Here is a 25044-nt window from a genome sequence, read left to right as displayed (position 1 = left end):
GTCTATGAAGTGGAGTCATCCGCAATGTGACTGTTGGGATTGTGAGTTGATGTAGGCCAGCGTTTTGGTGGAAGGGATGTGGAATGTCAACGTCTGCTGAACATATGTTGTTGCGAGAGCGACATGGCTGCTGTTGGTACATAAACTGTTTTGCTTCCTTCTCAGCCACAGAAACCGGTCTCTGTGGCTCAGTCGGTAGAGCGTTGGTCTCATATTATCCATCAATATGACTCGGGCATTCAGCCAGGGATATCCAAAGGTCGCAAGTTCGAGCCTTGCCAGGGACATTTCTTTTGCCTGCATTCGCCTTTTGTTTTGTTTTGGTCTACGTGCCTCAGTCAAGTCACACCAACTACACTCACCCCACTCAGTAAAATACTCACTCTATTTCATCACTGATTGTTATCGTCAATCAATTGGCTAGGCCCGACGTGATTTGATTGTTCAACTGAGGACTGACCGTCTGGCAAGTGACGCCAGCGCGTGACAACGGGAGATCTTCGGGATGTATTTATCGATCGGCTGGACGGCTCTTAGACGGTTGGTACAATGAACATTGCAGATACCTGGGCAGATAGTGTATCAGGCAGGGTGGGCCTGTCCCGGGTGCCTCCCGTCCCTCGCCGGCCCTCCCCCAATGCTTACCTACAGGCTACCACCAACTCTTCCATAGCGAGCATCGCCCCCTCCACTCTCCCTCCACCTTTCTCTCCTACGCGTAACGCCTCCGACACACCTTCGCCTGCAACATGCCCATCCCCCCCAAACCGATCCATCGTCATTACCTGGCCACTTGTGGCAGGCGGTCGGTCACAAGGCCGCATATACAGCCAAGACGCCGCTGCGACCTTGCCGGCCTTGGTCGACCATCTGATGGCGCCGTCCTGTCACAGCTCGCTGCACGCCGCCCTAAACCATGTCACGGACACACCTCCCACCACACAGACGATGCACCCAGCCCGGCTAGCTCTGACATAATGCATTCGATCGACCTACACACGCTTGCCCTGGGAGCTGGAGCGGATGGCGGGCGCTGTCCATCCAGCCAGCCAGCGGTCCCTGTCTTCGTCTCCTTCCCCGCTGTCATCGTTGGATCGTCGTCGTATGGCTTCAGCTGCAACCCCCAACCAAACCCATCCTCTTTCTCCTTCTCCTCCAGCTGAGACAACGCCTACACCTTTGCTCCCGTACACCCTACAAGTTACAGTCAATTACCTGGAACAGCTCTTCTCAGACGACGTCCGCCTTTCAGCCTCGAACCCCGTCAGCCTACCAACCACTGCACTGCCAAGGCAGCACTAATACCGTGCTCAAGTCACGTTGCTCGTAGCATCGACCCAAGTGACCGTCCGCCTTTGCCGGAGGCAAGAGACAGGCAGACAGAAAGAGTGACAGACTGACTGAGAGACCAAAGACGACACGGCCGTATAAATACCTCGAGGCTACGCCCAATCCGCCATCATGACGGGACAAGACGAGGATAGCAAGACCGCCGCCGCGTACGCAGACGAGATGCAGAAACGAACCCGCAAAGAACGTCGCTTCGACGAGGTCGAGGCTCAGCTTCCCAACCCCCGCGTCCCGACCCTCCAGTCAGCCCTGATGACGGCCAACGGCCTGCTCTCGCATCTCGGAAGCTACAATCCCTGGGGCAGACCCGTGACCGACGACGACATTGTCTGGCTCCTCGACAACACGGCATACAAGCCCTCTCGCCTGGGCAGCTGGCAGGCCGAGTTCGTCGCCGCCATCTTCGAAAAGGAGCCCAAGTGCGCCGTCGTCGACATCGTGCAGGGCGTCGCCCAGAAGCTCGGCCTCGCTGACGACGCCGAGGAGCTGCAGACGATCGAGGAGAGGATACTGCCGTTCCTCTGGGATGTGCAGCCCTCGCGCCTCCTCCGGGTCGTGCACCAGAAGAGGGAGCTCAAGCTAGGCCCCTCGGCGACGAACGGCATCAGCACCGACACGCTCAAGGTCCATGAGCAGCCGTCCGGCACGGCAGTGACGTCGAGCGCCGCCGTGCCGCGGGGCGCGACGGGCTTATTGGAGATGCAGACGTACTTCGCTGCGCCAGAAGGCTGGGCCATCATTTCAGGTGCGCAGTGATCCCAATTTCCCAAGACTGTAAACAAGTACTGACATAACACCCTGCAGATGTCGACGACACGATCAAGCTGACGCAGACGAGCGACCCCATCGGCATCCTCCGCGAAACGTTTGTCAACGAGCCGACGCCCATCGAGGGCATGCCGGAGCTGTACAGGAACATCAAGGCGTTGCTGCCGCAAGAGGCGCCGTGGTTCTACCTCTCGGCCTCCCCATACAACCTCTACCCGTTCCTGCGCGAGTTCCGCGACAAGTACTACCCTCCGGGAACCATCATCCTCCGCGACTCGAGCTGGAAGACGGTGGCGGGCCTGTTGTCGGCGTTAACCATGGCCACGGAGGAATACAAGGTGGAACGCATGAGAAAGGTGCACGGTTGGCTGCCCAAGAGGAAGTTCATCCTCATTGGCGACTCGACGCAGTCCGACCCCGAGGCCTATGGCAACATGTGAGTGTCGAACGTATGCCAGCTGTGCAGTTCTAACGCTGACATTTATCAGTTATCGCGAGTTCAAGGGCTGGGTCAAGCTCATTTTGATCCGCAAGGTCACCGACATTGCGGCTGTGGGTATCTCGGCCAAGAACGAGCCGGAGCGATTCGAGAAGGCGTTCAAGCACATTCCTCGCGACGACTGGTTCGTGTTTGAGAACCCGGTCGACTGCAACAAGATTATCCGGGACACGATTGCGCAAGATGCTTAGACGAGCATTGCCGCCGGAGGACACCCAGACACGGCGTCTTTGGGATGATGAAGCTTTGTTTTCTTCCTCATCTCTTCTGGCCCAGGGGAACATGAATATATGGCTCAGTTTCTCCTCGTTCGATTGAACACGACCATCGGTATCGACATCCAGTTTTGATATCCGTCACGTAGCGAGCCTAGACCAATTTGAGACAAATCAAACCCAATCGTCATCCGCAGTGATGTTCGTTACAAGCATACGCCCCAAACGGGTGTAAATTAAAGCCATTCGCAGGCCGACCGATGTTTGACGCAGCCTCCGTCCCCCCGTACCTGTTTTCCGTCCGCAGCAATTTCCTTCCCACTAAGACGGCGGCGCCGTTCATGGGCACCGCACCGCCTCACTCACTACGCCTCAATCTGCACCCCGTTCCCCAACTCATCTCACTCACCACTCACTACTCACAACTTACCACTTACGTTACTCCAATCGACGGCTCGTCACCACCAATTGGCTCCCTAATGCCATGGCAAGTGAGAATGCCTGCCCGTGCGTCCCAAGGCTGACAGCACGTAGGCCTCACCCGCTCGCTCATTCGCTCGGGTGACTCACTCGGCGGCTGCCTCCTCCACCCTCCCGCTCAGATGTGAGGCTTGCTTGCAGTGCAAGTGCGGTTTTGTGCATCCATCCCGCATTCCGGCAAACACATAACCTCGTCGTGGGCCGCACCGGTTGCTGCCTGAACGTCGTCTCGATTGCCTCGTCTCACACTCATCTTGCCTGAGAGCATCTCTCATTCATCATCACTCTTCCTCTTCGTACCCTCTCTCACAGGGCCAAAGGCTGTCTGTTGTCTCCAGTTCTGCTCGCACACTCTCGCATCACCCATCAAAAATACCATGACGACGATGACGACAACCACAAACTCAACCACAACTAAAATGAAGAGCCTCACTCTCACGGTCCCCCTCCCGGCTCACCAACACGCCCCCTCCAGCAAACGCCTCCTCGGCCTACCCTTCGAGCTGCGCAACCTCATTTATTACCACGTCCTCGTTGATGTGCCAAAGCACTCCCGCACCCATCACCAAGATTGCCACTTCCGCCAGAACCACACCCGCAACTCCATCGAGCCCGCCGCTTGCCATGTCCTCGAGCTCGCCGTGAACCTCGTCCCGTCCCAGGCGCTGTGCCCTTGGGACGAGCCGCTGCAGTGCCGCTGCGCCAAGCGCACAACACTGAACCTCCTGCTGGCCTGCCGCCAGCTCCACCGCGAGGCCGCGCCCGTCTTCTGGTCTGCCAACACCTTCGTCTTTGACCACCCGGACGAGTTCGCCCTCTGCGTCGGCGCCAGGCTGCGCGAGGCCTACCGCCCGCTGCTGCGGCACGTCTACATCGCCTCGCCGGACGGCTGGGACACGTACACGCGGACACACACCAACATCTTCACCGACACACGAATCGCACAGAAGGGCGGCATCCCGCGCTGGCTGCAATTCTGGGGCGTGCTGAAGCAGTGCCGGGGCATGAGGACGCTGGCCGTCCGGCCCGAGGTCGTGAAGCGGCACGCCGCCGACATGGCGTCGCTGCGCGATTGGATGCCGGAGCTGAGGCGCCTCGAGCTGACGTGGGTGGGCAAGTACAAGGACCACATGGTCAGCTGGGAGAGGGACTGGGGCAGCTTCCGCGCGTGCACGACGCTCCAGCGGCACACTGTCTTCGCGCGCGCGACGCAGGTCGTCGACTTCCGCGGGGCTGGGGCGGACTTCAGCAAGGAGCGCTGCAAGAACCTGTACCGCGACTTCACGACCAACTTCTGCGTGTACGTGGACTCGATCGTGAGGGAGCGCTTTCTCGGGTGCGACCTGGAGCAGGACCGGGACTGGATCTTTCTGCATGACGGCCGGATGGCGGCCGGGCTGGATGACGCGCGGACGTCGTACCGCGTGGCGCTGCCGACGGGGGAGAAGACACGGGTGACCTTCATGGCGGTGCCGCAGTCGCAGAGGACGCGGGTGCGGCTGATGAGGGCGAGGCTGGCGCGGGAGGCGGAGCTGAGGGCCCGGGGCAGGCCGACAGCGGCGGAGGAACAGGTTCTGAAGGAGATTAAGGAGCGGAGGGCGGCGAACAAGAGCAGGGAGGCGGATGAGGAGGCGTGCGAGAGGAAGAAGACGCTGTCGGCGAGGAGGGCGAGGGAGGAGGAGAGAAGGGAAGAGGAGAGGCGGGAGAGGGAGAGGAAGAGGGCCGAGCTGGGGAGGGCTGTCGAGGCGGCGAAGGAGGAGAGGAGGACAGGGAGAAAGAGGGTTGTGAAGGGGCGGAGTGTCGAGAGGGAGATGGGGGAGGTTTCCATGTGAGAGAGGCTGTCATGAGAGAGAAACTTTTCATGGCATGAATGACGATTCGTATAATGCCAACACAAGATGACTGACTACCAGTATCCTAAGTCCTTCATGACCTGGGGGATCCATGCTTTGCAGCTTTGATGGGCCTTTTCTCTATCTACAAGACATTGTCGTCTGTGTCCCTTGTATTAATGTAGGAAATAAATCACTTCAGGGAACAGTGTAGAGACGCCCCTTGACCTCACCAGCTCCCAGTGCTTCAAGACCGGCCGGCACATCCCCGAATGCAATCTCCTCCACGTACGGCGTCAGCGCGCCCGAAGCCACCAACTCGAGAACTTCGCCGAGTTCCTGGATGCTTGCCCCCGTCGAGCCGCGGAGCGAGACGTTCTGCGTGACGAGGGCCGCCGTCGCGATCCGCACGCTCTGCGCCGCGAGACCGACCATCACCACGCAGCCCCCGGGCCTCACCATCGACAAAGCCGCCTCGGCCGTCGCCTGCGCGCCCACAAAGTCCAGCACGACGTCCAGCGTCTCCGCCGCGAACGCGTCCAGTCCGACGGCGCAATCGGCGGCGCCGAGGGCCCTCGCCCGCTCGAACTTGGCGGCGTCGACGTCGACGCCAAAGACCCTCGCCCCGCGAAGTGCCGACACGGCGACGCCGTTGAGGCCGAGGCCGCCGAGGCCGATGACGGCGACGGTGTGGGATGCGGACACCTTGCCTTCGGCGACGACGGCGTGGTAGGCCGTAGCGACGGAGTCCGTCGCCACGGCGGCCTGGGCGAAAGCGACGCCCGCGGGGATCCTGACGAGGTTTTTCAGGGGCGCGAGGGCGAACTCGGCGTAGCCGCCGTCACGGCCGACGCCGAGGGCTTCGCGGAAGTCGCGGGTCTGGATCGGGTGGCCGACGCAGGCGACGGCGACGCGGTCGCCGACGTTGAATCGACGGTTGTCGGAGGAGGAGGAGGAGCAGGAGGAAAGCGGCTCGTCGCCCAGCGCCGTGATGACGCCGGCGACTTCGTGGCCGAGGGTGACGGGCAGCGCGCACATCCACGCCGCGCCGCCGCCGCGCAGGACGTGTGTGTCCGAGTGGCACAGGCCGGCGGCTTTAACCCGGAGGAGGGCCTCGCCCGGGCCCGGGGTGGGGATCGGGAGGTCCTGGAGGCGGAGGCCCTGGTCCGGGCCGAGGAACCGGAACGCTTTCATCATAGTTGTGAGTGTCGACAATGGTGTAGGATCTGAAATTGTAATTTTTTTTATGTGTGCTTCATCTCATTCGCAAGCTTCCTCCTTCCCCCTATTTATTCACGTCCGACTCTCTAGTCTCGTACCGCGTTGGCGATACTCGACCAGCCGGGGGTCACGGACTTCGGACTCCATAAATATTGGAGAAGCCGTCTATACAGAATGACTCATCATGAGCATGAACCTAAAAGAAACCTAGATGCCTGTGCGTATAACGTTATGCTGGCACGCACCTCGGGGTAGGTGACCTTTAGCAATCACTGTTAGAGGAGTGGTTCAGCGGAAGTCGGCTGGCGGGATATTCGTCCAGAACGTAATTGAAGACTCTGATGAGAACCTGCCTTTGTAGCAAGACCTTGAATTTCGCACTCCTTTGTCTCCAGGTCAAGAAATCCCGTCGGGAAGTTTGCCGACGGCTAGTCTCTTGATGTTGGTCACCATGGACGCAGACTCGGGGGCTAATGCTGACTTGCCAGCAACTTGCCGCCCTTCGCTTCTTCAACAGTGCGTTTGCAAACAATAACACGATGATTATGCCGCTTGATCTAACCGCCATTGTCTGAAAACGCCCCAATCTACGTCATCTTCACACTATCTGAGTATCTGATTGTGAAGTTCTCCTGCTGAGGAAATCGTTCTATGTAATGGAAACCTATGTAAAAATAGAACAGAATTGGATGTTTAGAGTAGGAGTCTGAGGGACGCGTTTGTTCTTCGTCTTGAAACTGGGGTGGTCCGAAAGTTTGATAATCAGACGTAAAGCTGACATCTACCGATACAATCCAAGCTGCCACCACTCACACCTTGCGTTGGCCGCGGGATCAATTCCTTGCAGAATTCCGTCCGCGGTGATGCGTACAACCTTTCCATCCTGGCCATACGGCACCATCCGCCCCAACCTACCCGTGGCGCTGTCGGGAACCCCGTTGACGACAAAGCTGAGCATGTAGTCCTGGAGCGTGGAGGCCATGGTCTCATTGACAGTGGAGGTCTCGGGATAAAAGTAGATGAAGGGCGCGTCAGTTCCATGAAGGCCAAAGGAGGTCTCCAAGATGTAGCCGTATGCGTTTGCATCGGCTTTGGCAAACGCTCGACCAAGTGCAGAAGCAGCGCATGTGAAGGTGGCTTCGGTAACCGTCAGACCCATCCGCCGCATCTGATCCGGATACAGTGAAGAGTTGAATCTAGGCGGGTAAAGTGTATCAGATAGATAGCGAATGACAGAGTCGTCGGCATGCGGGAGGAGTGCTTGCAGCCCTTCAAGATACTCGGCACTGTTGGTGACTGGGGAATGAAACCCGAGTCCTTCGTTAGGGTTGTGCCCAAACAGGACGTCGATGGATTTGTCAAAACGGCCTTTATCGAGTAGTGCCCGTGGGTCGTCGCGGACCAGCTGGCCGTCGACCGTAGGGCCGAATTCGAACGTCCCTGGTGTGGCAAGAGAAACGCGAAGATCGTTGGCCTGGATGAGCTGCGCAGAAGTGAGGGTTCGCGCCTCTGAGATGCTGCTAACGTTTGCGGCTTCCAAAAACTCCTTGAAGCTTCGCTCCTGTCCCAACGCAGACGGCATAGGTATCCAGCCTGGAGACTGCGGGATGGCCCTCTGAAAAAGACGCTTGTGCTGTTCGCCGCCAAAAGCTGTGACCTGGTGGATAATCGACCCGGCTCCAGCAGATCCTCCGAAAACCGTGACTCGATCTTTGTCCCCCCCGAAGAGATGGATGTTATCCTGCACCCATTCAAGGGCCATCCTCTGGTCGAGCAACCCGGCGTTTGCTGTTCCATCCTTTGAAAATGTCGGGCCTGAGAGGAAGCCGAAAGCGCCGAGTCGGTAGTTCATCCGGACGTAGACGATTCCATCTTCTGTGAAATCAGTGCTACGGCGCAGGAGCCCACGCGGTTCCGATTCGGACTTGGAGCCAAGGGCATAGCCACCACCTGGGCACCAGTTAGCCTAGCTCGGTTGATGGTTGACAAACAGCTTTGGCGAGACCGCACCATGTATTTCGACCAACACAGGAGCCTTCTGGTCCGACTTTTCAAACACTCTCTTGGGAACTAGCACGTCCAGAAAGAGACAATCCTCATTCTCTCGGTTGTCGCGTGCCAGTGCCGGAGAACTGCCATCCGCGGTTGGTACAGCCGCTGGACCCGTAACGTTGGGCAAAACCCCCTTGGTGAGATACGGGAAGAGCCATTCTACCGAGGTCGTCATCCAGAGTGGCTGTGCCTGAGGGCAGATGCGGAAATCAAGCCCGTCGCGAACAGCGGACCGGTTCGTAGCGGGCGGCACCGGCGCTCGAAAGCGCAGCTCCCCCACGGGCGGCGAGGCATAGCGGATGTTGGAGAAGTTGTAGTAGCCTCCAGCTTCCTACACAAGCACACACATGCACATAAGGTTAAGGAACTTCTAGAGACAAGGCTTCTTGTTCGTACTTACGTTGAAACCAGTGGCCTGGTACAGCTCATATCCAAGGTCGACCACGGGAAGAGACGCAGCCAGTCCACCGGAGAAGATCGAGGGTACAACCCCGAGCAGCAAAACGTTGCGCATGGTCAAATAGTCTTTCGAAGTTGGCGAATGAAACGATTGGGTTGCCACATTTGAGTACGAAAACGCCGTCTCTTATATACAATCGTGTGGGCTGGGCCTACTTGGCGTTGAGCGCCGGTAGACGACAATACATTTCCGTAATTCTTCGGTCCGTAGGCTCGCTCGTATCCATCCGGCTGTCGTCTTGGACAGACCCTCTTCTCCTTCCGCGACACCATGAGGCGAAGAAGGCGATGGAGCTGGTGCACTGCCATAACTATCTTGGGCGATCAAGATTTCTCCTGGAATGGACACCTGTGGATCAGTCAAGAGAGGTTCACAATGACGAAGGTGCCCATGATTTGGCTCTCCGCCGCACGAAGCAAGTTCAGCATGGCCGGCCCCTGTTGAGCTGAAGGCTTCCCCAGGTACGCAATGACTGATACGTAAATTAAGCGATTGGCCAACGCAGAGAGAGAGAGACCCACGCCAGCAGGGATTAACGGCGGTTTAACTGTGCGGGTACCGTTGGCTGGATCATCCTAATGCGGTGGTGGTTCTATGTGGGGGTAAGGAAAGGTGGACGGATATGCGTGCTTCGTTTTGCATGCGCGGTTCCAAACCCTATGGCATCGCTCCCCCTTGTTGACGAAAGGATTGATAAGCAGGGCGTGAACGACACCGACCATATGCATCCTTGATTGGGTATGTTCCCCTTGTCAATCATCCTGTTTCACGTTTGGTTGAGATGAGTGGTGTGCTAAGAAGGACGACAGGTCCTGGCGAAGAGGGTCAGAGGGCCTCTCTCTGTTCATTCTCACCACCACAGGAGTGAGATGTCCTCGGTCACTGAGCCACAGTGAACATTGAATGCGTCAAACTGTTGACGATCCTGCGCTGGCAAAAACATAGACCTGCAGATGTCTAAAATGTTTCTTCAACTCGACATTGTAATAACAATAAAGACTGTTATAATTTATCACAAGGGCAACCATTAGCACTCAGTAAAACATCGACCGAGTGGGATTTCCTCGCCGAGTGTCTATCTATAGTCTTTCTCAAAGTCTTCTCAGGCCTTCGCCACCGCGTTGGCAACGCACTCCATTTCAACGTCAGTCCCATAGGGCAGGCCCTTGAAGCTGACGCACGTCCGGGCCTGCGGCGGCTGGTCAGTTATCACGAAGAGAAATGTTTGTTTGCTCCGCAATCATGGTCGGGATACTTACTGGTCTTGGGCTTTGGAAAAAGGTCTCGTAGACAGCGTTCACCGCGGCGAACTGCGACATATCAGCCAAGTAGATGTTGACTTTCACGGCATCCCCCAGAGTCGCCCCGGCCGCGCCTAAGACCGCCTGGATGTTCGTCAGAATACGTTTCTGCCATTTCCCGTCAGCATGGTCTCTTCTCATTGTCCCACCCCTGCGTCTGTGCAATGCTCATAGTTCGGTCTTGAATGGTGCCGTGCCTTCGGCAAGGTCGCCGCTCGTCGCCGGCTCAGTGCCAACCTGGCCCGAGGAGAAGATGTGGCCTCCCGACGCAATGGCTTGAGATAAGAAGGTGTAAGGCCTTCGGGGCCTTGTCCGAGGTGACGGCGACGCGCGAGTGGGCCATTGCGATGTTGTTGAATGCAAAATCTCTGCAGCCGTATATTGCAATGCGGGGGGTGACGATTGCTAGCTACTGTGAGAGAAGAATCCCAAAAAAAAGGAGCGTCCAAAGATCTGTGTAAACATATGTTTGACCGAATCAAGCCCACAAATGCCGGCCGACGCTACCCGCCGTTGACGGGGTTGAGGATGTGGAGTTTCGTCGTTCAATTTGTCAGCGCATCAACTGTTCTTCTGTTTTTCAATTGACATATGTCATCAACGGGCTTGTCTGTCCACGAATTGTCTCGCCGGGCTGCGTTGGATCCCACTAGCCAAAGAAGCACTGCATGATGACATGTTCATGAGCACCGTTGTTGCTGATACTTTATTATCAAGGACGCCTCCCTCCCTTGATTCTAGCCACAGAGTGCTCATAGTCACGTCTGGTCTTTACTCTGTTCCCAAGCCACGATATCGCATCCGCCATGACGATCACTCAACTCGACTTTGTCACCCTTGACGTCTTCACCAAGACTCCCTACAAGGGCAACCCGCTGGCCATTGTGCATCTCCCTCCTCCCACGGCAGCATCCCCCGCTCTCACCCAGGAGCAGAAACAGGCCATCGCCCGAGAGTTCAACCTCTCGGAAACCGTCTTCGTCCACGATGTAGACCCCAAGGACGACCCGGAGCCCCAGACACGCCGCATCGACATATTCATGACCTCGGTAGAGATCCCTTTCGGCGGCCACCCTACCGTCGGCACAGCCTCTTACCTCCAGTCCAAGGGAATTTCGAAGATCGTCACAAAAGCCGGTCCTGTCCCCATCACCACCGGTCAGGACCAATTTGTGAGCGTTTTGGTCCCGCACAATACGTGCCTTCATGCCAAAACCATCGCAAGTCTCAACGCCGAGTCTCGCACAGGGCTTCACCCCTCTCCCGAAATCAGGGAAGCGGAACTCGGCGCGCCCATCTTCAGCCCCGTGCACGGCATCGCCTTCGCCCTCGTCGGCTTGCCTTCGCTGGAACAGCTGTCCCGTGTCTTCGTTGGGTCCTTCGAGTTCAACGCCCTGGAGCTCCTCGGCCCCACCTGGAGCAACTCATTCATGGCGAGGTCGTACTATGTTATAACCGAGTCGACTACCTCGGGCTCCGTCAGGAACGTCAAGATTCGAACGCGCATGATCGCTTCCAGCTGTACGTATCTCCCACTTGCAAACTCGGCGTCCACTCAAAACAAGTTCCCTTCTCTCTTGAGGGAAAAAGCTGCTGATGATGGTGTGCCCTTATCTCTAGTCGAAGATTCTGCAACAGGCGCCGCAGCCTGCGCGCTGACAAGCTACCTTGCTCTTCACAAGTTTGAAGAGCTGGAGTTGAAGTACGAACTGACGCAAGGTGTCGAGATGGGACGGCAGAGTGACATCTTCGTCACTGTTAAAGTCGATGTCGACGAAAAGGGAAAAAGATCGGTCAAGGAGCTCTATCTTGGGGGCACAGCGAGGAAGATCATGAAGGGGACCCTTGAGATACCACCTTTGTAGCCTGCGGGTGTCACAGTTCCAAGGGGGAGGGCCGATGAGACGTAGGCCTAGGCTCCGAGCATGAATGCACGCCATCACCGATCCTAACCGAAGCAAGGAAATGCCGATGCCTTAAATTGCTGGTTGTCTCGTAACTTAGACCAGGACGCCAAGGTTGTCATCGTAAAACAATGGAGCCACGCCCTTTGGAAGACAGAGATCAGATAGTGGGGTCCGGGGTCCCCCCCCCCCCATTGATGGGATTTCTAAGCAGGGCGTGGACGACACACCACAACGTCCGTTGACGGGCAAGTTGGTCGATGACTTGGGGTAGCAACATCATGTTGAGCTGAAGCCAAGCCTTCCAGCAGCATCACCACGTAGCAGAGATGGTGGAACGAAGGGGAACGGAATCCGGCGGCTCGTTTCTTATCTTATTGGGCTCTCATTAAGTCCTTAAAGCAAACACATGGTTTCTGTCTAAGTATATGAATCTCTTTGAGCTGCCATGTCACGGCTGACCAGGGCCATCAAGAGGGTTTCATGGGAACAGAAAGGCAAAATGGCACCTAATATTCTGTAAACTCGTACGGCTATGACCGGCACGATTGGATTCTTTGCGCCGTCGAGTACGAGTGGACTATAGTACATAAACCTCCGTAACAGTCACTACCTCAGGCAAATCACCGTGAGGGTCCGCCGCTGCAGCACGTTTGAGCTCCCGCTTGGGTAGCAACCTCCGCCCAAATAAATCACTATGTTCGTTGGTATTCTCCTCTACATAGAAATTCACCCAGGAAGCAAAAGTTTTCAAGACTAGTCGTCATCTCAAGGTAATAAGGGTTCTTTCCATCCCTTTGCTCGTAATTGCGGCCTTCAGAGCCTTTCTCGCCCTGCGACATTATTCCTCGTCGCTATGACCTTGAAATGGGGCGACGGGTCGAAATACACGTCACATCCGAGTTGTTCGGGTTATGCGCTGTCATTTTAGACCGTTTGGATCAAGTGGGCGGCACGGCATGTCCGAGAGACTACGGAACTATCAAGCTTACATATTCCCTCAAACGCAGCTCGACAACACGTGCAGGGTAGCAGCCAGATACAGACTAACACAGAACGGATTCTGTAGAGTATTTTAGCCTCTGGCAAACTTGCCTGCGCTGAAGGTTCCTGTAGTGTCTATCTAAATATGAAAGGAAAAAAGAGTTGCAGTTACACTGTGTTCTTTGCTTTACAAAGCAGGGCGTTGAGAAGAGTGGGTCTGTTAACAAGCTGCATCTGAGGGGGTTAGGCGGCGTTCTGCGTTTTGGTTTCTATTCAGATCAGATTAGTGATCCGGCTACTACATCGTACAAGAAGGAGCGTAATCAGTCTAACCCTTCCAATGACAGGGAATATCCTAGTGGTTAACAAACTGATGTTAATGGTTACACTACTCTCCTTGCCTGAAAAGAGATGGCTTAAACAGGTTGACATTAGAATAGCGTATTTACCTATTTAATCAAGAAGAGAACTCCCTACGGTTTCCCTTCCAACTTGTAAGCCTGACTGTTTGTCTACGAAATACGAGTTCAACAAGATTTAAGTCCTCAAGACGCATTCGTGGTGTGTCTGCTTTCACCGGTGAGAATGAAAATTGTGGTCGGTCTTCTCATTTCAAACATTTGGCCCGCAATCGCCACTCTCAGCTTTTCGGAGCCACTGACACCCCGAGACCTATCACGTTCTTATCGACTAGGCTCGGGAAGCTTTTGGCCATGCTCCTCTTCGCAGGTTAAAACAATCAATGGTGCGATACAACGTGCCAAGTCTATGGCATCCGCAGCCATCGCCGCCTTGGACGACAACGGAGTAGAATCTTTATCCTATTTGCAGTGGTTTGGTCGTGAGTAGATTATAATGATATCCTCGCAGCACGTCAGACTCCCGGGTCTTGAGCTAACTACGGCGTAGACGAAAATGCTTATGAGGTAAAGCGCCAGACGATCAGGGACCACCATTATCGATCCGTCATTTCAGAGCTTCGAGAACCCAGGGATCGAGCAATAAGATATTTTGAGGATGTATGACCAGACCCTGAGGCTCTTGTGTTTGCTTGTCCCTCGTCAAGTGATTGGCTGAGCCCGTGCAGTAGGGGCGAGCCAGCAGGTCTTGTCAATGCCGAAAACTTAGACGCTCGGGTCAATGCTCTCTACATCTGCCCTTCATTCTTCTCGCTGGTTACCCACTCCAAAATGCTGTCAGACTGGCGAAGAGGGAGATACTCGCCATCGAAGGGGCTAGTGCTGCTACATGAGATGCAGCATGCTAATGCCATTGTAACCCCAGCCGAGTACTCTGGTGATATAGGCTATTCGGTCTCAGAGTAAGTAAACTTAGCTAAAGTAACAAAGACCCCAAGATACTAATTGCAGACGATTCTTAGGTGCAAGGGGCTAAGCGATAGTGAAAAGGTTAAAAACGCCCAGAACTACGCGTTTTTTGCGTTAGACTCGGCTGTATAGTTTTGGGACATCAAGAGAGTACAAATCAACAAGCTGGTTGGATATCTGGCCATGAACAGAAGCCACGGCAAGAATAGCGTTGGCAAGAAAGGGCGAGCGGAAGCTTCTGGGCTGTGCTGCTGGAAGGTCCGGTACGGTGGAGCTTAGATCGGTGATAGATAGCTCTCGATCGATGAGGTTGGACAGGGTGCCACCCTATATCCAGAACCTATCGACAAGATGGGTCAACAGTGTGTCTTCCTGAGGAAAAATGATCCAGCGCGAAACTTAAAGGATGTGGTCTCAATCGGAGTTGTTGGCTGACTGGTCTCTTGCGGAACTACTATGACCTTGGATCCTTTTCTATTAGGTCTGTATCCCTGACACAAAAGATCATCTCTGCAAATACCTTCACTTGCCAATAGGTTGGAAGCATTTTCATTAACTCAGCAATTAGCTCAATAAATAGGTGAAATTCCGTAGAAAAAGAGGAAAGTTTAGAGCTACATACAACTTGGAGGTATGCAATGCCTACAAGGGTTCCTTTCATTCGATTGGCTGTCTTAATTTCTTTTGTCCGTCTATAGCCTTCTCGGACTCGTTACGATTTTGAAAACCCTAGCTATAAACAAATTACTTTCCTTGAGTATTGGGGTTTAAATGTGCGCTCTGCCTTCGGTTCTCGCACGATCTGAAACCTCTCCTGGTGACGCTGTCTTCCATCACAATGAACTCTTAGATTTTGTTGCAAGACATTAAGAATTGTCTTTCACAAGAACTACTTAAGCCTGAGGTGCTGCGAGATGACGGCAGGGCATGCATTTTTAGTGATGAGTAGAGAGAGAAAGGACGGAAGAAACCTGCGTTGTTTGCGCGGCATATCCCAAGTCTTTCCAGCAGATGTTCATTTCGGTGATTGGCTGCTGAGAGCGCGGCATCAGCATTGTTGGCTTTGCGTTTGGAGTCGGGATATTCCTGGCACCCCCATGCTTCCTTCAAAGTCAACGGGCTGACAGCTGATCTATTATCGTTCAAGAATGACGGCCTCAGACATTCCAACCAACACATGGCCAGGATAACTAGGGGTTCATGCGGCTACCGCCAGCCAAGACTCTCGGCTTCTCTTGGCGTCTCTTGGCGATGTTGACAACCGTCGATCCACTTTGCGAGAGCCGAACCTAGATTGAACATCACTCAAATGTCTGGCCAGGTTGGTCCTGATTGAAGCATCTTTCTTGTTTTTTGCAAGTTGAATTCTCTTCGACGGCAGTTATCCAAGAATGAACACGAGAACGCCTGAGAAAACAACACCTGCAATGGGTCTAGCGGTCTGATATTACAGGGTCCTCACGAATGAACTCTCGACAAGGAGAACTTGCTTGGAAGACGCAAACGTAGGATAGCTTATGTCGAGTAAGGAACATATCTGGAAAGAGTATTAGGTTTTGAGATTTATCGCACTGAGTGAACCTCCCCCCTTCCCTTTCGCCCGTTGTTGTGCACCCTGTAAATCTAGACGCGGCCGGCTCCGGCCTCGGCTGGCAAGGCGTTGCGCCCAAAGAGATGTACAGTCTCTCTTCACCCACATGGGCATGCTCATCAAGAAAATCATGCGGACGCTCTGTAGCTCCTGGGTCTCATGATTCTCACATCAAAGTAGACGATATTTCCGTCCATCTCATGCTCACTACTATCGTGGGTGTCATCATTCCCGTTTGCACACTTGGGAGTATCCGCAAATGGGACAGGGGAGGTTGCGTTCGATTTGAGACCGCCGATAACAGACATTGCTGCCGATCTCCAATACGACACCACATTGCTTGATATTCTTAAGTGACCCTGGCTACTGGGGATGGAGCCCCGACCCCTGATTATTCCACATGTCACCTACCTCTTTCGTGTCACATTTCCAGACAGCCTTCCTATATAGCTTAGCGGGAAGAGCTGGACGACAACACATGGGCTCAAATGCCGGATTTCCCGCCCAAGTATCCACTCCTCCCCGCCCACAAGCCGAGATCGCAATGCCAATGCCATGCCACTGCTCTTTGCTTGATGATTTGACCCACGGTCTGCAGCATGCATGCTACCCACCTTGCTGCAGCACCTCCTCGACATGGCTTGGCTTCCCGAGGCTTTTCCTCCATGGAGTCAATGTTCGACAGGACCTCTGGGAGTCTTGGTCGCACCTGGTTTCCCTCCTTCTAAATGAAGGCTAGAAAGTATCAGTTCAACGTCTTGCAAGGCATGGAAAAGTCAGGTGTGACAATCGCTCTTGGGAATCCACCTTCTCGTCATGGGAATTCCTCCGGCGTGGCTTATCTCGGCCCTTGCCATCGAAGAAAGGTCAGGAGCGTGGAGTATGAACCGGACCGAGTATTAAAATGTCCAGAATGTCCCCGATCATCTAGACAAGAAGGAATCTCCAGTCAGTGTTCACCGATCAAGTCCACCGATCAAAAATGATTGCCAAAGTCCTTCCTCTCGCCCTCCTCGCCGGTGCAGCCTCGGCCGCTTGCCCTCTCTCGGTCCAGATTACTGACTCAGACAACCATGTCGTCAACGTGGCGGTGACAAACACGGGCAACGAGACTGTCTCGGTCTTCAGGGGCAACACGGTGTTCAGTGAGCACGCTACCAAAGATCTTTTGGTGACTGACGCTGGTATGTAGAGCAGTTGCTTGATGAAGCCGGGAGTAGGGGCATTCGGACAGTTTAGCTAACAACAGAGCCAGAGGGCAACGCACTTCCGTTCGAGGGCATCTACGTCAACTACAAGCGTACAGGCCTTGCAGCCAGCTCGTTCCAGAAGATCGAGGCCGGCCAAACGATCACGGTTTCCGTCAACCCGGCCAGGAGCTACAAGCTTCACGGCATCTCGCAGGCCAAGGTCACTGCGATCCAGGGCTTCCGCTACGCAACGGGGGCCAGCACGCCTTCTTCCATCAAGGAGTTGTCTCTGTGCGCGGACGTCCTGTCGGGCGAGGTGGACGTCACCCCCGATCAATCCTCTGTTGCTAAGTATGTTCTTTACAACGCCTACGCAAAATTCGGTACCGGGGCTAATATCACGGTGTTTAGGCAGCACATTTCGTACAAGCGCGATGTGCCCGTCTCGTCTCGCATCCAGAAGCGCGCGATCACGTACTCGTCGTGCTCCACCTCGCAGACTACTGCTCTGAAGACTAGCGTCACCGACGCCATCTCCATGGCCAAGGCCGCTTACACCGCCGCCAACACCGCCGCCTACTACTTCACCACTTGGTTCGTTCCCCTAACAACCTCCGAAGGGTGTTTGTTCCCTTACTGACGTTGACGGCTCTGTCCAGGTTCATCTCGACCTCCAACGAGGCCAAGGTGCGGACCATCTACAACAGCGTGGCCAACGTGCAGACCACCTCGCCCAAGATCTCGTGCACCGACACCTACAGCGACTGCACCGACGGCTCCGCCCTGCTGTACACCGTCCCCTCGGCCAACGTCATCGTGCCGTGCCCCAACAACGGCTTCTGGGACTTCCCCGAGCTCGCGCCGCAGTGCTCCGGCGACGACTACGACAGGGCCGGCAGCATGCTGCACGAGATGACGCACCTGTACGGCACGACCGACTGGGCCTACGGCCCGACGGCCGCCAAGGCGCTGTCGGCGACCAAGGCCGCCGCCAACGCGGACACGTACGAGATGTACGCCGAGAGCGTTCGTCTTGGTGGCTGCACCACTGGCTAAATATCTGAGGTCTGCGTATCAAAGGTGTCTGGAGGTGATGTGTGAGGGGTTCGCTTGATGCCATACAGGTTCCGTTGAAGTACCACTTTGGCTGGTATCTCCCGTGGGTTCACAAGGGCTGTCTACCTCGTCACTGGGCTTGTTCGGAGAGGACTACATCTTGTTCTGCAGGAGTATTGAACCCACTGCCTCCACACCTACACTCATATTTACGTGCAATATTTAACCCGTATACCTACAAAGCAAGACTAAGTGCTGGATCATAGTGCTCACAGTGTGTGGCTTGTTGAAAGCCGAATGAACAGGGTCCCAGGAAACATTGTCAGTTCTGCGAGAAAAGAACAACCTGCTTATCTCCTTCTCTTTCCCGCAAGTGCCATTATCTCACACATGTCCTTCTCAACTATCGATATTCGATTGATTCGACAAGGACGTGGAAAGCTGTTCATCGCCGTCATTTCCTCTCTCATCCAGTGAGCGGCAGGAACCGCTCCAGAAGATGGAGAGAGGAAACTCTCACGGCTGGTGGCTAGTTACTTCCTCTTGCACTCGAGGCTGCGAATGGAATCGTTGAAGTGGCCGTTTCCGTCTCCGAGGTTACCGTCGTCCTGGTTCGTGTAGGTTTCACCACGGCAGTTGGAAGCACTGTCCACGTTACTTGTCAGCATAGATTCGGTAACTTGTGAGAATGATTCGAAAGTGAAGAGGCTCACCGGTACCAGGTGCAACTTGTTTTATCTCTGTTGTTGTTGCGAATCGCGCTGATGCGGCCGGCCATTGAGTCGGGAACGTTGTCTACAAGGGCACATGTTAAATGGAAAGTCCCCCTACGCGAGGAGCCGTGATCTATGATCGTTTCTAGAAGGAATAGCGTACAGCAAGAACCAGTCGTAACGGTTAGCTTCTTGCAGTCTCCGTTGAAGCGACTGTTGTCACACATGTCGATAGAGGTTTCAGCCCGGGCAACCAAAACGGAACCAGAGGCGTCATCCACCGGGGCGGCTGCACCAGAGACGGCATAGACTGCCAGAACGCTGAGGATGAGGTTCATGAAACCCATCATGACTTTGATGGCAATAGCCCGGGAGGTAAGTAGGTATGGTAAAATGACTGGGTGGACAATAGGCGATGCTTCTTAGACGCTTGAGAGAATTCGGAGGCAGGATTCGAAGTTCACAAGTCGTCTCTCCCGCCTCCTATTTATCTCAATATGGATCGAATCGAAGCTTGCGGACGTCGATTGGACAACTCTAAGCAGTCACCAGATCTCGAAATCTAGGAAGCCTCCCCGCGCAAGCTACCCTGGCGTTCGGTTTCATGGTTTCATGGGTATCCTGCCTCGATCGCAAAGTAGTTCTTAAGTTGGTTAAAGTAAGCCGCTTTAACTCAGTGAGAAGCTGTGGTATCCATGTAACAAGCAAACGGCATCACAAATACCATGTTGTTTAGCTCCGAGGTCGCCGTAAGGTCTGCATGGGAAAGGACCACAGGTACGATGTACGCAAATTAGCCAGGATAATATGATTACTGTTATTTACCACGAACAGAATAGACCACCAGGCTACTACACCTCTTTTCTCTGTAGAATGTATTTCATCTTTTTCCCGTTGTTATGAGGGATCATCTTAGCTGTTTGATATCGGGCGTCTTTGTTCATGGTATTTTACTTCTCGCATTCGGGGCTTAAGCGGATGTCGAGAGAGTTTTCGTTTTGATAGCTGTGTACCCCAGGCGTCTGTCTGTCTTTTCGCCTGTACTCCCCAGGTTTCCCTCAATGACTTCTCGTGACCGGCCCGCCATTGCTCCCTGCGAGTCTGGAAGAGGGCCTGTTTCCAGCCCGAAACCTTGTCAGAAACTCTAAGGGGTCGAGCTGGTGTTGAACATGCGGCTAGCCATCTCTCTTGCGCTTGGGCCGTGAGGCTAGACAGCCTCGGTTTGATGGTCGCGCCCCGTCAAAGCGATTCGATCGTCTTCACGGCAGAAGAATGCCGTCGTCAGCTGAGCTGGGTAAGGGGTTAGGTAAAGGCAGATAGCTCTGACCAAACAAACCCTAACTAAGCTTATGTCTTGAACTGTGAATGCAATGTTTCCGGTTCCCCCCTTCTTTTTCAAGCTTCCTCGAGGGCACTAAGCAACACAGGCAACCCCATGCTAGAATATTGCACAAATGCACATGCCTGCACACATTTCCGTCGCCGCGGAGAGCGCCTACAGCGATTCTCCCTGGGTTCTTGCACACCTTATTCATACCTTCGGACTTCAAAAAACTCTGTGCTGTGATGCCCTTGATGTTCCTGATGTGGGGGGGGGGTTGAAGTCCGATTATTTGTGGCGTTCTCGTCCTGAGGGAAGTGTCATTTCCACGTTTTCTTGGCGTGTCTACGATCTGACGAGTCGATTGAATGTAGATCACTTCACTGTCGGAGATTAGCGTCTGCACTTAGTTGAGTGTCGACTAAGCAGCCCTGCAAGTCTGCCAGTATGATGTTGTGTCGCCACGATGGTTAAAGTATTATTTCTCGCTATCGATTTACACTTTTGACAGCAGTATCTCGGCTTTGGTGCAGCAAGCCTTGAAATATCATACAAGGTTCAGCCTTAAGATCCACGACTGCGGACGGATTTGAACTGGTGGTTATCCACATTTGGTACTGGCATTGTTGCATCCGTTCACCTCTTCCTGCCAGGGAAACATGTATACGAGTTCATGGCACTCTTCACTGGACAGGCCCAGAGAAACCATCAAGACATTCGACAAACATGAGCGAACCTCTGATATTAACTAAACAAACTAACTACGTACGATGGCGGCCTCTTTTCCAGGCTAGCTAACGCCAGCCCCTCTAAACGCCTCCCTCCAATGCTTCTATGTGTATCATTTCTCCCGGATCTCCCGGGCTCTTCGTGAATTAGGCCGTAAAAAGGGGTATGTGAAAGACAGGAACCGCAAGAGGGCTCGTCCAGGGGATGCCGCGGCGGCTCTCTTTCGATCGACAAACGTCAACATCATTGACGAGGGAGGAAGAAAAAATACCCCTCCGGCCAGACCGCTCACTTACGCGAGAAGCGAGAGAAGAATCCGCGCTTGGGCTCCTTCTTGTGACCGCGCGTCTTGCTCGCCTCTTCCTGGGTGTCGAGCTGGGTGGTGTTGTCGTTCATGACCTGCTGCGCGTGCGAGACGGTGCCCGGGCGAGGACCAGCTGGCGGACCGGCCGGGCGAGGGGGAGGGGGTGGCGGCATGGGCGCGGGAGGTAGGCCGTACTGATACTGCGGCGGCATGGGTCCGTTCTGCGGCGGCGGAAGGCCGAATGAAGGTGGCGGGTAGGGGTGTTGGCCGGGAGGAGGCGGAGAGTAGGTGTGCGGCGAGGCGGGCGACGGTGGGAGAGGGGGATACTGCTGCGGAGGGGCTTCCAGCAGGAGTTGTTGCTGCTGCTGCTGCTGCTGTTCCTGCTTCTGCTCCTCGGAAAAGAGATCGATGACCTTGCCGGAGCTGAAGAGCCTCTCATAGACGGCGAGGGTGGTGCCGAAATCCTTTTGTCCGTCGACCTTGACGGCGTCGAGGAGTTCGAGGACGTAGGTCTGGCAGTTGTTGGTGATGAGGTTGTACACCGGCTGACGCGATCTGATGCTCTGGATCACGTATTCGCCTGGTGGTGCCGAGTCAGTGATCGGCTTACATGAATTGGACAAGAAGCGCTCATGAGTTTTGAGATTTTTGAGGCCCAAGGGTGATGAAGGGCGGTTGGTGGGTGGGTGGTAAGAACTCACCGGCACGTCGGATCGCGTCATCGTTGAAGCGCGTCTCACCGACGGTGAAGGTGCGCCACTCGTCGCGCTTGTATCGCTCATTGGTGTAGATGACGTGAAAGTCCTCGTCCTGTTTGAGGTATCTAGTCAGAGCCGCAACCAGGAAGAAAGAGGCGGGGGGGGGGGGGGGGGGGGGGGGGGCGGCAGAGAGGGAGAGGGGTGGATGAGACTGACCATCCACAGCTGATGGGCAAAGTCGCCGACGAGCACGGCCCAGTGCTGGGTGGGATCGGGATACTTGTTGATCTTCTCGGTGATCATCTTGCCCAGGCCCGTCTCCTCGGCGAACCACTTGCCGGCGAGGCCGCCAACGGGGTGCCAGCCCACCTCGACGACGCGGGGCGGGCCGTTGAGGACGGGCTGGGTGACGGGGACGACATTGGGGGTGGCGCCGAGGCCGAGGGCGTGTTTGACGGCGAGCTCGCCCTTTGTGAGGTTCTTCTTGCTGTCATGTCCGAGTCAGTGAGTGAGTTTGCTCATGTCACATCGGCAGAGTGAGAGATGAGGGGTGAGGGAGGGAGGAGAAGGAGGAGGAGGGGTGATGAGAGCAAGGGGATGTAGATGTAGACGTAAGGCGGGCAGGGAGGGAGGGGTGTGTGTGTGTGTGTGTGCATGCAAGCAAAAGACGCGTGAGATGAGATATAGAAACAGATAAAAAAACTGGCGCTCGTACAGGAACTCTCCCACTTTGTCCCGCTTTCTCTTCGCTTCCTCGTCGGATCCCGGCTGTGACATTGCGACTCCCACAGCGCGTCAAGCGGCGTCAGGCGGCTCAATTGGCGGGGGGTTTTGAAGATATGCGCGAAGCGGTGACGGCGGAGCGAGCGCCGAGATACGGCCCGTTTGGCGCGGGGGGGGGGGGGAAGAGTGTTCACCAAGCTCCTCCCGGGTTCAAGCGTGGAGGGAGGAGAGGGCTAAGACTTTTGAAATATTCTGTATCTAAGTCACTTGCTTGGTTGGACGGAGAGAGGAACAGTTGGGAAGGGTGGAGGGGGGCGATGGAGAGAAGAGGGGGGGGGGGGAGGATAGACGCTGGGCAATCTTACGCTTGAGGCTTCTTTGGTGAGAGAGAGAGACGTACACGTACGTATGTCGGCTTCGACGGCAAGGAAAACCGTCCTGTCCACTCACTCGCTCGTTCACTGCCTCGAATAGCGGCGTCTGGCGGGTTCGGTTTCGGGCTGGCCGACACCGACAACACATACACACACACGTGAGGCGAGGCGAGGCGCATTAACAATTTTCTCCTCTTCATTTAATTTAATTTTTGCGCTGCACTTCACGCCTGTCGCGGCCAATCAGAGTCGCGGTATCGGCACATCGTCTTGGCTCGCTTTATGGGGGAACCGCGCGGCCAAAGCGGCGCAGGCCTTGTTAGTGCATGATGAACCCCTGCAAAGTGCGTGCTACATACAAAGTAGTGAGACGGACTCTTTTCTGGTTGATGTGATTCACTGCCCAGTGTGCGATGCAGAGGCGGTCGGGTCGTGTGTGAACATCGCCATCCGATGATGCGTCCACAACGACGGGCCGGTCCGATGAGCCTCCCTTTCACATGAGCCTCTGTATGAGTGAGCCTCTAAATATTGAGCTCCCGCCAACCTTGCCATGACTTCACCTGCATTGATGGTGGGTCTCGCACGTTGCTATTATTGTTTGTCAATTTTGCGACCTAGTCAAACTTCGTTTCATCCTGTCCTGTCCCCCCCCAATGCCGGATGGATGAACCCACCGGTATGAGCCCTCGATGAGAAGCCAAGCCGGAATCGAAGCACCCACGCCATAACTCTGTATCAGTGTTTCTGGAAACAATTGGGAACGACAGCAGCGGAAGGTCAAACCAGCTCGGACTCGTGTGTCCCCTGTATTACTGAGCAGCACTGACTTGCCCATGATCCGAGAAGCATTGGCACATTTCTTGGCCTTTTGTGAAGGTTCGGACGGCCTACTTCTTTTGTCATGACGACCAAAATCACCCGCTTGGTTGTTCATGCATCTGGCTACCAGCGATGAATTTCTCCTTCAAGGTGCAATCATGTGTAGCAATTATCGACTCCATCGCCAGAACATCTTACATGTACTATGGAAAATCACACCGCGTCAAGTGCAAAAGTCGAATAGCACTTGCACCGCCCCCTCTCAGGCGAGGCTTACACGATATAGCATTGTGTAGCCCCGGTCTCCAACTTCGACTCCTAGGCAAATATCGAGAGGGGTCTTCTGATGTCCACACATTTGGATCACTGAGCCAATGCATCCGGCTGGGTGTAAAAAATACCTCGCAACGCCGTTCCTAGCCACGTTCGCTTCTGCCGTTGGCCGTCTAGCGTTCCGGGAAGCCCCATGGATGATGGTGAGAAGACGGTAGTAGGAACAGTCTGAAGCAGTCGATGGGGAGCAGAACCGTTGGCGCTGCTCTACTCTGCTCTCTCAAAGTCGTCCCTTTCCGAACAACAAACGTCCTTGCGGTCGTCCTGCTAGTGGTCTAGCCTTTTCCCCCCCTCGATACACGGGGGATGTTGCGCATGGGAGACCACCAGTCCCGCGCTACCTTGAAGCCAGAGGAATTGACCAATTTCAACACCCTAGGGCTATCTACCTTTAGTTCAACGCATTAGGTGGTCCCCTCAAAGCAATCGTAGATGTCACAGTGTTTACAGAGTTTTGGCAACAAGGTACAGTGCACTTGTCACAGCACGCAAAGTAAACGAAATCGGCCTGATAGACGTTTGGGGCAGCGTCAAGAGATTATTCTTGAGCTCGAATGCGAAGACCTGGCTGAATGTTTCTGGAAACCCTGTTGATGTTCTTCGGTCTAGTCTAGCTGAAAATCCCGTTTCTCAAAGATGCCGGTTTTCGAAGATTGTCCTCCGAAATAGAGGCTTTACTTAGGAATCACTAATGACTCTACGCTGAACATATGCTTTGACTAGTTGTTCAATACGTACATTGCAGTAGGGCAATCGCCTTCCATGCTCAAAGACAGGGTGGAGTTCGAGTCGAACA

General features: G+C 54.8%; 10 protein-coding genes across 10 annotated transcripts; 5 read left to right on the top strand and 5 right to left on the bottom strand.

Moving 5' to 3' along the window:
• Positions 1-705: 705 nt before the first annotated feature.
• Positions 706-3027, top strand: CDEST_06146 (Putative phosphatidate phosphatase APP1, catalytic domain-containing protein). Its single transcript, XM_062922305.1, has 3 exons — positions 706-2095; positions 2155-2554; positions 2607-3027. Exons 1-3 carry the CDS (start codon positions 1462-1464, stop codon positions 2806-2808), a joined length of 1236 nt encoding a protein of 411 aa, XP_062778356.1. The 5' UTR covers positions 706-1461; the 3' UTR covers positions 2809-3027.
• Positions 3028-3731: 704 nt separating this feature from the next.
• Positions 3732-5144, top strand: CDEST_06145 (uncharacterized protein; the record flags this gene model as incomplete). Its single annotated transcript, XM_062922304.1, has 1 exon — positions 3732-5144. One exon carries the CDS (start codon positions 3732-3734, stop codon positions 5142-5144), a length of 1413 nt encoding a protein of 470 aa, XP_062778355.1.
• A 182-nt stretch (positions 5145-5326) lies between these two features.
• Positions 5327-6422, bottom strand: CDEST_06144 (Putative GroES-like superfamily, alcohol dehydrogenase-like, NAD(P)-binding domain superfamily). The gene has a single exon (XM_062922303.1). It carries the CDS (start codon positions 6339-6341, stop codon positions 5343-5345), a length of 999 nt encoding a protein of 332 aa, XP_062778354.1. The 5' UTR covers positions 6342-6422; the 3' UTR covers positions 5327-5342.
• Positions 6423-6940: 518 nt separating this feature from the next.
• On the bottom strand, positions 6941-9206 carry CDEST_06143 (Putative carboxylesterase, type B, carboxylesterase type B, carboxylesterase type B, active). The gene is made up of 3 exons (XM_062922302.1): positions 8818-9206; positions 8376-8748; positions 6941-8315 (listed from the first exon to the last, which is right to left on the bottom strand). The coding sequence occupies exons 1-3, from the start codon at positions 8929-8931 to the stop codon at positions 7147-7149; spliced, it is 1656 nt and encodes a 551-aa protein (XP_062778353.1). The 5' UTR covers positions 8932-9206; the 3' UTR covers positions 6941-7146.
• Positions 9207-9895: 689 nt separating this feature from the next.
• Positions 9896-10580, bottom strand: CDEST_06142 (Putative YjgF/YER057c/UK114 family, RutC-like superfamily protein). Its single transcript, XM_062922301.1, has 2 exons — positions 10137-10580; positions 9896-10066 (listed from the first exon to the last, which is right to left on the bottom strand). The coding sequence occupies exons 1-2, from the start codon at positions 10317-10319 to the stop codon at positions 9980-9982; spliced, it is 270 nt and encodes an 89-aa protein (XP_062778352.1). The 5' UTR covers positions 10320-10580; the 3' UTR covers positions 9896-9979.
• Positions 10581-10766: 186 nt separating this feature from the next.
• CDEST_06141 (Putative phenazine biosynthesis PhzF) lies at positions 10767-12741 on the top strand. The gene is made up of 2 exons (XM_062922300.1): positions 10767-11699; positions 11799-12741. Exons 1-2 carry the CDS (start codon positions 10985-10987, stop codon positions 12041-12043), a joined length of 960 nt encoding a protein of 319 aa, XP_062778351.1. The 5' UTR covers positions 10767-10984; the 3' UTR covers positions 12044-12741.
• A 910-nt stretch (positions 12742-13651) lies between these two features.
• Positions 13652-14526, top strand: CDEST_06140 (Putative metallopeptidase, catalytic domain superfamily, lysine-specific metallo-endopeptidase; the record flags this gene model as incomplete). Its single annotated transcript, XM_062922299.1, is given in 4 exon segments — positions 13652-13907; positions 13976-14085; positions 14104-14387; positions 14448-14526. The coding sequence occupies 4 exon segments, from the start codon at positions 13652-13654 to the stop codon at positions 14524-14526; spliced, it is 729 nt and encodes a 242-aa protein (XP_062778350.1).
• Positions 14527-16667: 2141 nt separating this feature from the next.
• Positions 16668-18706, top strand: CDEST_06139 (Putative peptidase M35, deuterolysin, metallopeptidase, catalytic domain superfamily). The gene is made up of 4 exons (XM_062922298.1): positions 16668-17169; positions 17241-17526; positions 17587-17769; positions 17835-18706. The coding sequence occupies exons 1-4, from the start codon at positions 16968-16970 to the stop codon at positions 18229-18231; spliced, it is 1068 nt and encodes a 355-aa protein (XP_062778349.1). The 5' UTR covers positions 16668-16967; the 3' UTR covers positions 18232-18706.
• Positions 18104-19379, bottom strand: CDEST_06138 (uncharacterized protein). Its single transcript, XM_062922297.1, has 3 exons — positions 19108-19379; positions 18945-19026; positions 18104-18876 (listed from the first exon to the last, which is right to left on the bottom strand). The coding sequence occupies exons 1-3, from the start codon at positions 19292-19294 to the stop codon at positions 18765-18767; spliced, it is 381 nt and encodes a 126-aa protein (XP_062778348.1). The 5' UTR covers positions 19295-19379; the 3' UTR covers positions 18104-18764.
• A 1614-nt stretch (positions 19380-20993) lies between these two features.
• On the bottom strand, positions 20994-23222 carry CDEST_06137 (uncharacterized protein). Its single transcript, XM_062922296.1, has 5 exons — positions 23085-23222; positions 22712-22958; positions 22213-22483; positions 22000-22108; positions 20994-21878 (listed from the first exon to the last, which is right to left on the bottom strand). Exons 2-5 carry the CDS (start codon positions 22771-22773, stop codon positions 21283-21285), a joined length of 1038 nt encoding a protein of 345 aa, XP_062778347.1. The 5' UTR covers positions 22774-22958; positions 23085-23222; the 3' UTR covers positions 20994-21282.
• Between the last annotated feature and the right edge of the window lie 1822 nt (positions 23223-25044).

The sequence above is a fragment of the Colletotrichum destructivum genome, chromosome 4 (genome assembly GCF_034447905.1).
Source record: "Colletotrichum destructivum chromosome 4, complete sequence".
NCBI classification, from domain to species: domain Eukaryota; kingdom Fungi; phylum Ascomycota; class Sordariomycetes; order Glomerellales; family Glomerellaceae; genus Colletotrichum; species Colletotrichum destructivum.
Note: the sequence above shows the minus strand (reverse complement) of the source record. Positions and strands in the feature narration are given on the sequence as shown.